This window comes from Barbatula barbatula, assembly GCF_947034865.1.
Source record: "Barbatula barbatula genome assembly, chromosome: 23".
NCBI lineage: Eukaryota > Metazoa > Chordata > Actinopteri > Cypriniformes > Nemacheilidae > Barbatula > Barbatula barbatula.
In genome coordinates, this window is record NC_136786.1 from 9,851,897 (window position 1) to 9,869,795 (window position 17,899).

At 37.2% G+C, this 17,899-nt stretch overlaps 1 protein-coding gene across 1 annotated transcript; it reads right to left on the reverse strand.

Moving 5' to 3' along the window:
• Positions 1–1,944: 1,944 nt before the first annotated feature.
• Positions 1,945–16,820, reverse strand: cul2 (cullin 2). The gene is made up of 21 exons (XM_079447654.1): positions 16,369–16,820; positions 14,896–15,033; positions 14,332–14,434; positions 14,151–14,245; positions 13,412–13,517; positions 13,195–13,277; positions 10,960–11,056; positions 10,663–10,773; positions 10,356–10,518; positions 9,584–9,708; positions 9,389–9,496; positions 7,961–8,020; positions 7,620–7,748; positions 6,948–7,034; positions 6,613–6,765; positions 6,444–6,521; positions 6,233–6,299; positions 5,104–5,306; positions 4,886–4,987; positions 4,689–4,805; positions 1,945–2,862 (listed from the first exon to the last, which is right to left on the reverse strand). The coding sequence occupies exons 2-21, from the start codon at positions 15,012–15,014 to the stop codon at positions 2,731–2,733; spliced, it is 2,238 nt and encodes a 745-aa protein (XP_079303780.1). The 5' UTR covers positions 15,015–15,033; positions 16,369–16,820; the 3' UTR covers positions 1,945–2,730.
• Between the last annotated feature and the right edge of the window lie 1,079 nt (positions 16,821–17,899).

Here is a 17,899-nt window from a genome sequence, read left to right on the forward strand (position 1 = left end):
TCCAGAAGACACTAGTGTGACATGTCTGTTATGCATTTGGTAAATACATCTGCTTGGTATACGAAGTTATTGCACCCTATGGCAATGCAATGGGAATCAATTGAGTTTTTAAAGGCACAGTTCACCCACGGTTGAAATCTTCAGTCATCGTTTACTCACCCTCGTGTTGTTCCAAACCTGTATGACTTTCTTCTGAAAAACACAAAATATATATTATGAATAATGTTGACATTGACCTCCTTTGACTTCCGTTGTACGGACACAAAACCACGGAGACATTTCTCAAAATATCTTCTTTTCACTGACTGAATACAGAGTTTAAACCACCTGAATGAATTTGTATTTATATATATATATATATTCTCTTTAAATTTCAATTGAACAAATGTATTCATTTGATATTAATACTTATGATTTACTGGCACAGGCTATATTCTAGTTTTACATTATTAGTTCCAGGTTATATGTTGCCATATCAAACTGTTATTCAGCAGTTCTTAATATTCACTATTTCTAAGATTATCAAAACGTATTCCTTAATGACAAGTATACCACGTTTATACATTGCCAAGACACTCTTATTTTAAGTCTTTATGTTAATTGAGGTTTTTTATTTGGTTTCCTGGAATCAAACCGACAACATTTGCATTGCTAACAGAAAGAACACAAAGTTTTGCATATTTATCAGATACTTCAACTATCGGCTATAGACTTCATTACACGGTCACTTTTATTGATTTCATTCATCAGATATGAAAACTTTTCTATATTTTTGTTAGGCCTGCGTGTTATAGGCCTACACTATATTTACAGTATGTTGTCTGTCCAGTAGATACATTGTGCAGATTTCATGGAGCTCAACAGGTCGAGCGTTGTATTCAGCAACACAAAGACCTCGGGTTTGAATGTCATTTGGACAAAAAAGAATTGATGCCGACTAATATCTTCCTCTGTGTAATCTTGGTGCTCTACCTCAGGCAGATCTTGTCCCATAAGACATTTAAAGCATTTTAACATGCATAGCGTCAAAAGAGAAAATTATAGTCTTTGCTTTCTCGCCAATCATAGTTAGTATTTTAAAACATCTTTATAGAAAACTGTGAGAGAGAGAGAGAGAGAGAAAGAAAGAAACTGTGAGAGAGAGAAAGAAAGAAAAAGGACGGATTGAAATGATAAATTGGGTTACATTTGTTTTTTAGTATTTGTTTAGCGGCAATTCTGTTTATATAGGACATCAAATGACATAACAAAGGTGCTAGTTGTTCCCATGGAGACAGACAGCTACACTTTTGGCTTTTTGCAGTTTTGTGTCTGTCTTACCAACTAAACATCAGTTCTAGTTAAATAAAAAACCTTGTACACTGCTGAGAGAGTATTTGTATATATATATATATATATATATATATATATATATATGTCACAGTCACATTTTCTGATTTTCGAGTAGATTTAATAGAATTATCCGTTTATAATCATCTTTTTTATTCTTATATTTTCCATTATAATGCCCCCTTGTGGCAAAGGGTGAGGCTTTTTATCCGATGACTTCACTCCACTTGAAGCAATGAAGATTCATTACTCTCTGATGCATCCAAAGACCTGACATCTGCAATTCTGCAACACTTTGGCTTAAGGTAAGTCGATGTATTCAACAGAAAATGCATTGCTGATGACAGGCATACTGTAGACATGTTGTTTTGGTCAGGAATCTCCATATGGGTCTCATTAGAAGCCAATCCTCAGCCAGGTCTACTGCTGGATGAGATGATGTGCAATAGCTTTCTTCTGAAAGCTTCTAGTTTCTTCTACTGTCAATGTCATCAGCAAATAAACCTTAAGGATACATCAGGGTTTTTTCTTTAACTAAAAGACACAGTATTTGTACAGTTTCTATTTAAACATATTAAACCTTTGAAAGCATTTAAAAGTCAATGTGTTTGTTTTCATGTATTTAAAAATATATATTTTATTTCACAAGCAACATATGTCATATTAGATGTGTTATCCGTTTTTTCTTTAAAAAATGTTCCTTTGGAAATGTATTTTGTAACTTAAAATGTAACATATTTTGGTCATATCAGTCAATGGAAAAAAAAACAATGATCTTTAATGATAGTATTATCTAATTAATGAGGATTAAGTACTTCTGAAAACATTTACAAAAAAGTGTGTTTTATTTGTTTATTTGACAAGCAGCAGAATCATGTTTGTCACCTCATAGTTGTATTTATATTTTGAAAGTAAATGCAATTCAGTATACCGGTTTTATTACAATATTTTTTTCACTTTGATACATTAAAAAAGAATACACACAACAACTGCAACGTGAGAAAAAGAAAGCGTGGTTGATTTTAGGACGTTTCTTAAACATTTGCTCTACGTGATGCACTCGCTTTCCGTTGTCGCTTACGTTTACGTCTAAAAATGTATTATCCTTTTACGCTGAAGCTACAGGCAATTTTTCTTTTCCGTTGACGCGCTGGGCGTGGCACTGGTGATGTAAACAGCTTAAAATCAGAAGAGGGAAGGGATGGGGGGATAAAAGAGAGACAGTGTCATATTGATGATCGCCCAGCTACCCCAGGCTCTTTTCCAAAAGAAGATGGAGCCATTGAGTCCTGATTCGATCCAATGCTTGAGTGCCGGAGCCGAAGCCGAAAATAAAAGACATGTTTACCGTTCACGCTTTGAAGCGCTTTTTTATTTTCTTTCAATTAAATTAATATGTTTCTATGCGACATAGCTGTACTCGTCCGCAGAGCTCTGGCTTCGCTCAATGTACTGCTTGTCGATAAGAACCTCAATGCACTTCTTGATCATGCTGATACTCGGGTTGAATCTGGCTTTGGATTGGTTAATAACCTGGAGGAAAACACATACACGAAAAATATAAATATAGAACAGTATATTGCACTAATATTATTTCTGTTGACAGCATCAAGATATCGGCATTTTGGGCTATTTTATAACGTAAAAACTGCACTGACTGCATCTCGGTGCTTTTCATATTGTAACGTTGCTATTAATATTGTGCTAACCATTGAGAAATACCTGATCAAAGTTTGCAACTTTTTTTTAGTTAAACACAAAACGTCTAATATGTCCTTGCAAGCAGTGAATGTGGAGGTTGACCGTTGACTTCCAAGAAGCCTTATTTTACGAAATGATATATTCAATTCGCGATTCGTTCGAAACAACTGAATTGTGCTTTTCGAAGCTTAACAAGAACAGATTACTGTCTACGTGGAAAAAGCAACATAAAAATAATCTATCAGTGCAAATCACACAAGGTTCAAACTACAAGGGAGCAAACAAGATTTGGGTGCTGAATGACAGGATCAAGTGTAATATAGATATTATATAAACAGACCATAAAGTAACACACTGCCATGAGCTCTATTCTGAATGAAGAGGTGCTTGTCTAAGGTGCTGTTGGATCTGACCTAAAGAAATCTGTTACCTAAATCACTTCGCTTGATAACGGCAGACGATGTATTTGCATGTATGATTGTTTTTGTAACTAGAGGCAATAAAGCGGTACCAGTCGTGATAGAATATTGTACCATTTCTTTTTTCATTAATAATGAACAGTTCAATACATTTTTGATGTTTCTAGTGGTTGACTGATATGGGTTATTTTGAATGCCCAAAACATTGGTCAATATGAGGCTGGTATAACACAAATGTAGTTACGGTAAATTGAAAATAATGATATGTTATTGATAAATAACCAGCTGTTAACAATTATTGTGCAGTATGTGCTTAGTCAACAGCATGTAGCTTAGAATAAAAAATACAGGAATTTAGATGATTATTATTATTAACACATTATTATTCTTTACACAAATCTCAGAACCAAGCCCTTATGCATTATAGACCACTTTGGAAAACATAAACAATCAAACCAAATCAAAATCTTCAACCAATATCCTTAAGATTGAATTATACAGTATATATAAAAATATTTTTAGAGATAAAATGAAGTGTATCTGGACCAGTGTTTATATCTTGCAAAGGGATCTATATCGCAGCCAAACTGCTTAGCATAAAGATTAATAATCTATAATCCAATACTTAAAGGAGTAGTTCACTTTAAAACAAGCCCCCATTGACTTTTATTTCCTATAGTAATTTTGTTGTCCTACTTTAAAAATTCAAAACTACGGCAGATCATTCTGGCCATGTCAATATATTGGTCCATCACTAGTTTTCACCATCCCACTGAATGAAATCTCAAAAGCTAAATTCCCTTTGGTCAGCACAAAATAATACATTAAGTTGAAAACACAGAATGTTTAAAAGATGGAATTCAAGGGAAATATTGCATAAATTGAGGGAGTTTTTATCTCTGTCATTATTTCTAACTTGAGAATGGGATTTGGGTCTGATATACCATGTCTCTGCTCTCTTTATCAATCTTTCTATTATGTTCATTACCCTGTGTAACCTTAAATTAAGGACTGTGTTTTCCCCGACTCTGTTCCAAGGCATGTTCTGACAACACTTTATGACAATATCTCCCATTCCCCACATGTCAGACTGGGTAGGTTTTTGGCTTTCTGTCGTCCCCCGTGCATGCATACTGACACTTTAAAAGCTCTCTTTCCCTCATATTTGTGCCAAAAGCATACACTGAGGAATAAAATCATCATGCTCAAGTGTTCACGGGCAGTTTAATGTCATCTCACCTCCTGTATAAGAGCGTTGTGTCTCAAGACTTTCCTGGCTTTCATAATCCTCACTATAGCAGCCTGTAAATACATTTTCCGGTCTTCATCTACGGCGCTTCTCGTCTGTTCCAGTTCCTGTCAAACACAAGACATCGCAGAATGTATGCATTGAAACACCAAACAAGAGTTTAACATCTCTGGTGTTATCTCAGTACCTGCGGTGTGTCCTTCTGCATTGACGTTGTGATCTTAAACTTCGTTCTTTTACTGGTGAAACTCATAATTAGGGAAAATGTGGATTCAGCCTCGATTTCCTCCTGGAGGTGTAAAGAGACAACGTGAGTGTATTTACATGGAATCGTGAAAAATGGAGTCTGTATTCTGTATTTATCATCATCATGATACGGAAATGTCTTCTATTCTCCCGTCTTACTTTCTGTGAGTCGTGGCTGATCATCTTGACGTCCAGTAGAGACTTAATGGTCTTCTGTAGCTCTTTCTCATTCATCTGCGTGCTGTCCTGCAGTTCCTTGTAGCTCACAGTCTCGCTGTTGTTGAACGCCAGCAGCACTGCCATCTGATAGGTGGTCACCACAGCCACGTACGGCTTTGACAGATAGTTCATCTTCACCTCACCTGAGACACAAGACACTCTCTGTGAGTTTAGAAAGGTAATATGTTCTACAAATAACAAGTGGACAGTATATGAAAAACAGTATTTAACAATATGTTGTTTATGCATGGCGCCTCGACACAGGACTAAGATGTGGTCACGTTTTCGCTCTGTATAGCAGTTTGTCCATTTAGGGCTACTGTAGAAACAACATGGCATATTCAACTTTCCATAAGGTGTATGTAGATAGAAATAGCTCATTCTAAGGTGATAAAAACACAACGATTCCTTAAGTAAGGTCTTTATACACCTCTGAACACATAGTTATGTATATCATATAGCATTTCTGTCAATAGATCCTCCAAATAAATTACATAATTGACCTTTGATGTAATGATGCCGATGCTAGGACACCTTGACTTTTTATATTCCCTATAATGCCATTGCTGTTTATGAAGTGTGTAGTTATTTGTACAAAGCCTTTGTTCGTAGGCGCCAACTAGTGTCTTATCCAATAAAATTTCACTCATTTTCAAGTGCTGAAATACTTTTGGAAGCCGCTGCACATCAGTAAGCGTGTGTGACTGCACTTTGCTTGTGCCGCTGTGGGTATTTTGTCACACTTGAGCGTGATAATCCGAGTCTTACTGCTGAACCGTGTTAAGGATTTTCCGTGCTTGTGTAGGAATGCCAGGTTCGGCTAATCTGACTTTCACCACACCAGCCAACATCTCACGCCCACCAGATCCTACACTCAACGCTTCAAAATTAGAAACGCAGCAAGCAGGAAGTCAAAATAAATCTGGTTACAACTTAAAGTATGCCGGCATCCCTGTACGTACATAATATGATATCGAGTTGGTACAGACTGAGTTTTAATGTCATGATGTCAGTTTTGAAAGTGTGTAATACGTTATCTGACTTTTCTCGGTCTGATGCGTGACGTTACCTGTACAGAGATAGTGCAGCCACGTCAACTTTCTTCCACTGAAGTGCTGGTTATAAAACAACTCGAACTGCAGAAAGAAAACATCAGTCAGTCATCTACGTTAAAACCAAATGAAAGAGGATTTGACATGTTCAGATCTCAGGACATGAAGCGCACTTAAGATCTCTAATCGTGACATCAGATTATGAGGCATGTTGCCATGGCGGCTCACCATTTGAACGCTTTTCTCTAGCTCCTGTGGTATGGCGAATGTGGATGAGGGAACGTGTGTGAGTGGCCATGCACCCGCCTGAAACACATACAGCCGCATGAAAGTACTGCATAACATATACACAGAAATACATAGAAAATCCCCTTCAATACACAATATCGTCCCTCACCTGTAATACGTAAATCTGAAAGCTGATGCCCAGGTCCACTACGGTCTCCTGGGTTTTAATAAAGTTGTTGAATTTGTTATTGAGGTCCGTGCTGACGCTCATATCGGTGTACATTCTGTGCAGTTTGCTTGTGAACTCATAGCCACACGCTTGCTGCGAGCCACAGGACAGAAGATATTAAGACAGAAAAGAGAGAATGAAGAGCTTTCATCACACCAAACCCATCATCAGTGTTGTGTGTGGTTACACATAATGATAAAGCCGTGGCGCCCAGAGCGAGAGATCACCAGATTATGTGGGATGAGTCACGTCTGTGTGTGCGTAACCTGTTTTACCTTCAGCTTGTTGATCATGGCCTCTTCTGAATCCATGGATAACGAAAGTCCGTGTATTAATCGCTTTGCGAGCATTCTGGCGTAAAACTGAGAGGAAAAAAAGAATTTAGTCAGCGCTTTTCTATGTAACCTAACCACAGCATACATGCAACCTTAATGATACAAATCCAATTAAAGAGCCTGTGACATGGATTGAAACATTTTGGCAAATATAGTTGATGTACTTGACTACAGGAAGTCAAAAGCCAGCGGCTTGTAGTTTGGATCTCAGCCACAAACTATGGTTTGCTACTGCTAGCTGGATGCAGTTGGTCTTTCTAAATAAGGGGAGGCAACAAAAATCAGTTTCGACGATGAAGGTCTTCTAAGTAACCATGTTGACGTCATTCTAATTCAGCTCATTTTTCCCAAGTGACAGATTTGCACAAAACAATCTGCATTTGATCGGATTCAGCAAAGGACCACTGCACCAAACAGCCAAGATATTGCTCATGGATTAAAACCCATAATCAACACCAACGTGTAAAACCTTGGCGCTTATCCGGATTACACAAGTTTGAATTGAACTTGCAACATCCCTTGTCATCTGCTCCTTTACGGTCTGTAATTTTCCACTGTAAATGTGCATAACAGCAACAAAAAGTGCAAAGATAATCTTTAAATGGTCCTCACCTTCTGAAACACGTCTTTGTCGTCAATGTACTTGAAGACTGTGATGAAGCTGGTCAGTTTGTCCTCCACTTCATTCTCAGTCATTCCCTTTGCAGATTTCTTCAGCAGATTGTCACAGTACTTGGCCAGCTGTGTCACAGTGTGAGAAACATATGAACGTCATGTTATATGGGTGCATTTCATCATTTTGAGGTAGCTTGTTTTGAGCTATGGCCATGGCGAGAACATTTTTGTCTGTATTTTATTAGGTTTTATCATTTTTTCTAAACATTTTAAAAGTGTGTTTCCCTAAAGAAATTGTGTTGTTTTGAGGTGGCAGTAGAAAAACAGTGAATACACACCAGTTCAGGAGCTTTGCAGATGGATTTTGGCTCTCTGTAGTTCACTACTGAAGTCAATGCCTGGAACAGAAATGAACAAATAAATCGTCAGCATGCATAAAACACACATACCTGTATGAACCCAAGGCCAAGGCACCCTGACTCACAGATGCCTCCCACTGGACAACAGGGAGAAGGGATTAAAGATTGAATTTCCTATGCCAAAATAATTAATGTGGCTTGGTGAATATCACAAAAATAAACAATAATAAATCATTTATTTCAGTTGGACATATTTAACATATTAAGATCCAACAGTTAATTTATCTAAAAGCTTAGCTTATTTAATGAAAAAAAAAGTATTTCATTAACAAATTATAATTTTAATAAACACTTAATATTTTGGTTGAATTCTAAGTATTTACATAGAACAATTTACACAATTTAAACAGCTTTAAAATGTACCTTTCTCGTGTAAAATAACATTAAACATTTAAGAGTGTGAGCATGCCATTTCTCAAACATAAGTCCATAGAAACTTTGGTTTGAAAATCTGTAGAGTATGAAGAACAGTATGTCTGTGCCTGAATATGCATACCTTCCTATATATTACAAGAAATGAGATGGCAACCGAGTAGCATATCCAAATACGCAGCTGGCTAAAAATACCCAGATGCCATATTGCACCTACAGAGTTTCTGGCACAAAAGAGCTTTCAAAATCAAACATGGCCACTGTAGTATGTTAAGAAATGTATTCACACCACACCATTCACCTGCTTACTGATCAGTATGTACTAAAAGAGCGGTCAAAAAGTCAACACTACACCAAATGCAGTACAGTACACAAACGGAGGCATTATGTTTCTCTTGGGTTGTTAGGTAAGAGAGTATGAGAAGACAGGTCTAAACACATTTACTGCAGACACACCTTCACTACACTGTAGCTGCTTAAAACTGCAATAAATGTCAAAAATGATGCTGTCAAATGTAGCATTAAAAAACATCAAAGCTTGATTCAGAGGCAGCTCTGGATTCTTCCAGACATGTAGAGTAATGTGGTAATTCCATGGTATTCCCCAAAGGTCCATGACAATTCCCCGGTAATTTATTTGAATGTGGTAATAATTCAAAACCACGCAATTACTTTCTGATATTAATGTACAAACCTGAATGACTTTCTTCCTTCTGTAGAACACAAAAGAAGATATTTTTGAACCATGGCGGTACCCATTCACTTCTATTGTATAGACACAAAGCCAATGCGAGTCAATGGGAACCGCGTGGTTCGGTTTCCAACATTCTTTAAAATATCTTCTTTTGTGTTCTGCAGAAGGAAGAAAACCAAACAGGGCGAGTAAATGATGACTTTTCCTTTTTGGGTGAACAATCCCTTTAAGTAAAAAGAACTTGTAAATCCTCTAGAAACAGAGTTGAAATAGAAGTGTACCTTATCAAGAGCACTCATGAAGTGTTGGTCCCCATTTAACACTGTGTTAATCAACTGAACGAATTTACTGTGAACCTCTAACACAGACTCCACAAACAGGGTTGGCATCTGCAGGAAAAAGAAATAACATCAATGAAATATAACATTTTAAGATTTATGATATGGTTACTTTATTATACGGTTACCGGCACTTACATTTTCCTGAGAAAGGTTACTGGTGGCTCGGAGTCCCTCATCGTGGATGTGAACCTGAAGCTCCTGTATCATGTGAGGTAAGCCACTGGACACGGCCCGCAGCAACGTGTACATATTCGCCATGTCTAAAAGCAAACACACCAAAGACTAAATAACAAGAAAATAGCTTTAACATTCTGTTAACTGTAGGTGACATTTATTACAATTTGTGTTTAATCTTTACATATATGCATTTGGCAGATGCTTTTATCCCAAGTGGCTTGCGGTACCTTTAAAGTCCCCCTGTGTTTAATAATGTTATCCCTTAAAGTGACCATGAAATCAAAACGCGGTGTCGCAGTGGTGGGAAACACGGTGTCGCAGTGGTGGGAAACACGGTGTCGCAGTGATTATTATAAATTATTTATCTGTGCAGACCTTTAATTTTTTTAATCCATTCTGTGTGCCATCTTTCCATATTTATGCCTCAAACTGCTGATCCACAGGGGGTTAAACAAGTTGATGTGATTGAAAACACCACACAAGTTTATAAACACCATTGAAAACTTGATTTTCACCTCAGGGGGTCTTTAAACCATACATTTTACCAGTTTGTTTAGTTCCTTGGGTTTCGACACCACAACATTAACCAATTTACCTTATTCACAAATAATGTTGCCAGCATACACTCTACATATCAATATAATAAACATTAAGACACCGAAAGAAATACTAAACAAACACATGCAAAACAAAACTGGAAGTTCACACATAGAGCTGTAAAATGTCTGACCGTCTCTTTTCTCTTGTCTGATGATATTTTGACACTCTCCATGCAGAAACTGCAGGTGATCGGCCACCATCCTCTGCTGACATTCATGAATGACTTTGGCGTAAGAGCTGGGGTGAAGGTACTTCCGACATCTCACCTCCTCGTCCTTCAACCGACCTAAAACCTGCGGCCACAAAAACAGTGCATCTTCAATAGGTAGTAAAGTCAATTTAATTGTTGTCTTTATATGACCAGAACATCACTAAAACCTTTTCCAATAAGTAAAACATCATAACCGAGTCCAGGATATACGGTGCTGTCATCTTACCTTCTCCATATATTGAGAGCAGTTGGACTCCTGCAGTAGATTTGAAGCTTCCTGTTTGTAATAGTCGCCGGTTTTGGTCAAAAACGGCCCCTCAAAGATTTCCTGATAAAACTGGAATGAAAGAAATGTGTGTGGTCTCAACTATGACATTCAAGATAAACAAACTCCAATTTGATTATATCTTACTATATTCTCTGCAATGAAGATAAAATGTGCAAAGAAATCTATGAAGCTAAACCTTAAATGATTGTTTGAATAATTATTAAACACATCATTGTCATCGGATCTGTCGCTCACCTTTAGAGGAAACTTTTTCTTGTACTGTTCAACATGAACAAAGGAGTTGATAACCCCATGGATTACTTTCTGATTCGGGTCCTCTCCACATCGGTCGCTATGGATAAAACATAAAAACTGAAAAAGCAGCAGATGTATGTCGGCCATTCAGCAGAGTTTCAGCAAACATACACATTTCTATATATTTTGCTGTTACAGCTTCAAAGTTAGTGATTCATTAGTTTATAATTTCATATACTTTATTTTTGACAAAACATCCCATGTTTCGTTCGTGATACACACATTCTCAGGAGCGATGGTAATGTTTTGGTACTGATCACAATTTATAAGTTTTCACAGCTGAATCAGACTTTAAACATCTTATATTAATACAAATATCTAACTATGTTGCACATACGCAGCCAGCACATCTAGCAAACACACATCTGACAGTAAATATCTAATAGAAAACCTACAGCTCACATACTATATCACTACTAAAACCTTCTAAAATACTAATGATTTGCATAACTGTTCAGAGTTTTGTTTATTTCCCCAAATAAAGGATCAAGTGTTCCTTTTAGTCACTATCGACGTTTCGGTAGTTTTGTTTATTATTTTAAGATAGCTCAAAGATGCTAATCAGCACACGGTTAGCAAGTACAGTTCTAAACAGATGTACAAACATAAAAACTACATTTTATGGAATAACGCTCTAAACTTCACTTTTTAAAAACATCAAAAATATATTTTTAAAAACTAAAATACAAAGAAAATCTAATATCATTTTCATAAGTTGAAATTTCAAGGTTTGGGTTTGGGACACCCATCTCCCAATTGAAAGTACCGGTACCCAATATATTCTAATTTTATATATACAATATATTACAGCTTACTGATATTATAAATATGATTGTGGGTTTCAATGATAGAAGGATCTTAATAAACAACTAAGATTTTGAATACTTGAATGCTTTTTAAATGTGTATTTTTTATGTGGAACAGCCGTTTGCACGAATTCTGTAGAATGGCAAATCACAGACACGACACAGTCGTCCGAAAACAACTGTAAAGATTATATTGTGGCTATAATGTATTGGGTGTGTCCCACCAGATCTTAATGTTAAAACAGCTGCGGAAACAAATTTATCCTTGGAAAGCATTTCAAAATTATTGTCAGTTTTTCGTAATTTACTATTTATCATTATATGTATGTGTTTAGGTAAAATCATCATTTTTGTGAACTACTAACAATATTTCTCCCCAATTTTTATTTTAAATGCATTTATTTGCAGAACATTTTAACTGGAGAAACATTTCAAAATAACAGAAAAGATGCTCTGTATTCTTTTAAGACCTCAAACAAGTTCATATTCAACGGTAACAGTAATATTTCTACTTGTAAAATATTTTTCTATGTGATAACATTGATGTTTATCATCCTTGATGTGTCTTGTCATGCTATCAGTCTTTCACATTGATGTTGGATGACTTTGTAACTCCCGAGGTTTGATTTACAACAGACACAGGACATTTGGAATGGTCTCTTATTTTTAACCGCAGTTGAACTTTTATTAAACCGGTGGTCCTCTGACATTTTCAGCTTTTTGTTTTACTGTGCTTTTTTGTATATTTGAATAAAACCCATTTTCTCTGATAAAATGTTGTTTTCCTTTCTGCAAAATGTAAAAGTTGGTGTAACAAAAGGTTGTTTTAGTTAACATTAGTAAATACATTAACTAACATGAACCATCAATGCGTAATCTAGTTTTCAGCATTTATACACTTTTGATAGTTAACCTCACCCTCAGATTGTTGCAAATACATTTCTTTGTTCTGATGAACACAAAGGAGGTATTTGGAAGAATGTCAGTAACCAAACAGATCTCATCCCCCACTGACGTTGAATACTTTCGAGTGAACAGTCCCTTTAATGTTATTTAACTTCAATAAAATAGGTTCATGTTAGATCATGGTGCATTAACTAATGTAATAGATAAATGTTGGATTAAAAAATGTAAGATAAAAAGTAAATGCTGAAATTAATAAAAAGATAAATTTTCCATGTGCTGGACTTCCAGACAGACCAGACATGCTAACATGTGTAATGTTTTCTGAGGTGTAAAACTTTTAACCATCTTTATTCATCTTGCATTTTTACAAACAGAGAAACAAGTGAAAATTATCTTTTTTAACTGACAGCAGTCACAGGCTGATAGATTTGTAAAATCATACTAAACAAGCCGTGTCACCTACTTTTTGATCTCCTTTAACAGCATTCCAATCAGCTTCGGCTGAAGCGGCTCGATCATTATCTTCCGCCACATGTCAAGTGCAAGCTGAGAGCACAACACAAAAACATAACATTGTTTATAAATGTCTATGTTAGAAAAAAGCACACGGAATACAACGTACACGGCAAAATCACAAAACATCAAACACACCACTATTCTTTAAAATGAACTCTGCATACCTCTCCAATCTCCATTAAAGGCTCATTCATATCCACCCCTCCATAACCGTACTGCAAATCTGCTTCAGTCAGCTTGTTCTTCTTTATAAACTGTGTGTTAAGGTACCTGCGATAAACACCCCAAAAACATCAATAAAAATCTAACAAATCAAGCGTTGTTGTTTTTAGATGAATGTGTGTGTATATGGATGCACAGGCCGGCGGGTGACGTCAATTCCATAGCTGCTTGTTTTCGCAGCTGACAGAGATCAATGGGACAGTGGAGGCGTCAGTCCAGCATGATGAAGACAAGCAGAAACGGACCTTGGCGTCGCATGCCGGAGAAACAATAGCTTGAGCTCTCAATGGAGAGCACATTAAACTCAAGCTTTACGATAAGCATTCAAATGACTTAAAAATGAAATTGAACAAAGCTGATGACATCACAACAAAGTCCTTAAAAATGTGCTCCATATTCCCTTTAACATCCTTACCTCTTGCACAATCATGTCTTACTATTTCAATCTACTCTAGAGCAACCGTTTAATATTACACTTTGGGACTAGTTGTTATGACTTAATTTGACTAAAAAAACTGCTTCATATTACTGTTTTAAAAGTTCCATTTAAAACATATCTTATTGGTTTAGCCAGAGGTTAACAGGCCTTGATAGGCACAAGCACCACAGAACCACAGGGTTTACAAAATTGCACACTTTAAATGTCACACAAATGCCTGTTTACGGTGCAGCTGGACGTACCTGTATAAGCAATCCATGTATTCAGCACCTTTGCTGTATTCTTCCCAGTATCTGTGATACATCACCAAAACCTTTTCCTCTGACTCCAGCACTCTCTGAGAGACACACAACACAATATGCATGAGCGTGTCATCTACCATCAGAAACACTGGCCTGAGCAATGAACATCTCCTGTGCTTACCTTGTACAGCTGTCGGACATGATTTTCCAGAAACACCTTTGTCTCAGTGTACAATCTTTCACCCAGAGGTTCAGGGTATGCAACACAAAGTGCATATATGTCACTGGAGACGGTGTTAAGGAGATTCACAAATTTAAAAGAAGAAAACTTAAAAAGAAGAAACTTAAAATGTTGACATTTAAAAAAAAAAAATACGTGAGCAGTGTATGATTGTTCAAAAAAGTTTTTATCACTATTCTAGAGCGTTGTGGGTGGTTCCCAGGGCACGGCTATACGGTTGCTACGGTGCTCTCATGAGTTGCTATGGGGTTGCCATTGTGTTCCGAGTACCTTCTTTCTGGCCAAAATCAAAAAAGCTTTTATTCTATATGCTTGAAATATTATAAATACTTTTTTTGAGAAATTGAGGAGACACTTATAAATGAAGACAGTGCATGACACAAGGAAGAAACTCTGATTTTAAGTTACAAAACTTGGAAAAAGCAAGGCGGAATGAACTGTTTCTGTGCTTGGTATCATCTAAACCCGGACAGATGACGTCTCTTGATGAGAGCAAGAGGATACGAGAAGCGGTCATTCCATGTCGCCCTCTCCACGTAATCGAGCATGACAACGGCCCTGATTGTCGTAAGGAGCTTGTTCCATGTCTCATCGAAATCCACCACCCGTGGTTTTAATGACATGGTGTGGCTTCGGCTTTAACTGGGAAAAGACAAAGGAAAGAACAGGTAACATTCGATTTAGGGTCCCACACACTGTTCTTTAACCAACTTATCCAAATAATCAAAAAAATTGGCATAACTTCCATTGCTTTTTCAGAAAATGGCAGGTGATTTTATTCAAAGTGCTTTGAAGTGCATTCAACGTACAATTTACAAAATATGTGTTCCTTGGGGATTACGTTTCCAGTCATTCATGATGGTAAAATCACTCGCAAGGAACTGTTTCTAGACATTAAAACATATTAGAGTTTTAGAGAATTCTTTAGGCTATTTGTTATTATAACTAGTAACTTTCTATTAGCACCTGTTGTATTATTGCTCTTTTATGACCTATCGCTTATTGCTCCCCGAACTGTTTGTAAGTCGCTTTGGATAAAAGCGTCTGCTAAATGACTAAATGTAAATAACAGTAAATAACTGTGTGCGTTTGTGTACACAATTCCCTTTCCTACTTTATTTCATAATCTAATCATGACGTGACTGGTTACACCTCAAATATCTGTATTAACATAAAATACACATTTTAAAATTTCGATTAAAATCTTTTAAGCACTTCTGAAGCATTAAAATGTTTTCACGCAATACCGTCGACACGTCCCTTGCTGTCTCTGAATTGTATTATCTATACTACACATGTAAGACATCACTACCAGTACATGTTACTCGCTTTGGAAAAAAGCATCTGCCAAATGAATAAATGTAAGTAGCAACAAAAGACTCATCATGTAGTTACTGACAGTCACAATGAAGTCATTTCAATTGACAGGTCTTGTGTATCAGAGAATGAAGTCAGTTGACATGTGTGAGACACGTCTGATCTTCTCCATTAAAAAGTATTAAGACTAACCAACCAATCACAACTAAGAATTTCTCATAACAAGGTTCAGATCAATAATTGAATCTACAGAGAGGCGCGTAGTCTTACTGTCAACATCCCACATACCTGTCATGACACACACTTAAGCATAAATACATCTCAAGCTTCATAGAAATCTCCATAAACTCTTTCAAAACAAGGCCCCTTAGTCCTGCCAGCCCATTATACGCCATCAATAAACCCACATCACAAATACAAATATCAAACTGCACAGAGGCCTAACGTTAGTTGTACAAATCCATGATATGATTTAATGCGAACAGGGGTTGACGGGATATCAGCAGGACACGTGACCGAATAACAGCTGCGTGGTCTTGTACACAAAGTATTAAACGGGTGTTTATACGATTGTTTATGACAGATAACGTGTATCAGGAGCAGGAACGTGAGCTAACGTCTGTGCTAACACCAGCGCTGATCGAGCCCACACATACACACCTGATTTTGAGAAAGCCCTGCTCAAACTGCGGGTCCCGGGCGTCCAGGGGGGTCGGGAGGGTCGGGTGTCTCGGGTGTTGGTTGGGGTATCTTCGGGTCACTGTGTCACAGGCGTGGGATTAAAATGAAGCTGTCAGGAACGCTTGATTCCACTCTCTCTCCTTCTACACCTCTGCCATTGCCTCTCGCGGACCGCACCACTGGATCAGCTGGAGGGGTGGAGCGCGACATTTTTATAAATGAGTATCGCAAGTAAAACGTTTTAAAGACACGCGATGGATAAATAACGCGTTTTAGGAAACATGGGTAATCTGCGAGAGTGGGGTTTGTTGTGGGCGAGTTTATTAGGAGGAATATTTCGCAGCCGATGCCGGTCTCCCCCGTCGTTGGTGGTTTGGTCTGAAAGTACGGCGGCTGTCTGCGGACACCAGCGGCGATCGCAGAAGAGACGCGAGATGAGATGGCATTGTGGGCTCATAATCATGGGCGAATGAATCAAAGTGAATTCAAGTGATTCTTTAACATGAATGACTTTAGGCTTTAGAGTGTTAGAAAAGCGGTCTGATTTACTGTAAATGCGCAAGTCACCGGCCATTTTTACACACTAAACAAAGTTTAGGCAAAGAAAATCCTAAAGGAAAACTAAATTCTAGAAACATCCGTCACAACATGTCTGTGTATAAAACGTGTATTCATTTCATTGTGAATCAAAAGTCGTGTTACACTACCATTTGTTTTCATGTAGCTTAACGTGTTTTGTTTAAAAATCCATTTTGAACTGAAAGTGACAAATGTAGCGCGTATAGAGCCGCAATGCATTGTGGGTGAGTGTACCATGCTAAGCCTTATATAGAATGGCACCTTTGACTTTTAGAGGCGTTTGCTGCCTACCGTGAGCCCTGGCTTTCTATTACTACATCTGTTATATTGTGTGCGCTTATTAATTCATTTAGCTATTTTTACACTTTTTATGTGTTAATATTAAGTTATTAATAGACACAGTAACACAAGTAACACGATCCAGTAGAAAAAATAAACAGCCCAGGTGGGTACATTCAGTCTGTAAACTCAACATTGTCGGTGGGTCCTAATACAGAACTATTAAACATCATGTTGTTTAACCCAAAAATCTGTCATTATTTTCTCGCTTTTTCTATGCATTTTCTGTTCTGATGAACACAGAGAAAGATATTTGGAAGAACGCTTATAAGCAGACAGATTTTGTCCCCCATCGACTACCATAGTAGGAAAAATTGCAATGGTAACCAAAAGTGCCCAGAACTGTTTGCTGTCCTACATTCTTCAAAATATTATCTCCCTACTATGGGAGTCAACGGGGGGCAACGTCTGTTTGGTTATAAGGATTCTTCTAAATATATTTCTCTGTGTTCATCAAAACAAAGACATTTATACAGATGTGGAACAACTGGAAGGCGAGTAAATGATGACAGAATGTTCATTTTTAGGTGAAGTATTGCTTTAAAGGGATAGTTTACCCGAAATTGAAAATCCTGTCATCATTTACTCACCC

Excerpts from the sequence above, each read along its gene's own strand:
- cul2 (XM_079447654.1), bottom strand. The coding sequence starts at position 15,014 with ATGTCATTAAAACCACGGGTGGTGGATTTCGATGAGACATGGAACAAG. Across the intron at positions 13,278-13,411 it reads CTTTAATGGAGATTGGAGAG|CTTGCACTTGACATGTGGCG; the intron begins GTATGCAGAGTT and ends TTGTGCTCTCAG. Across the intron at positions 2,863-4,688 it reads ACAACGCTCTTATACAGGAG|GTTATTAACCAATCCAAAGC; the intron begins GTGAGATGACAT and ends GTTTTCCTCCAG.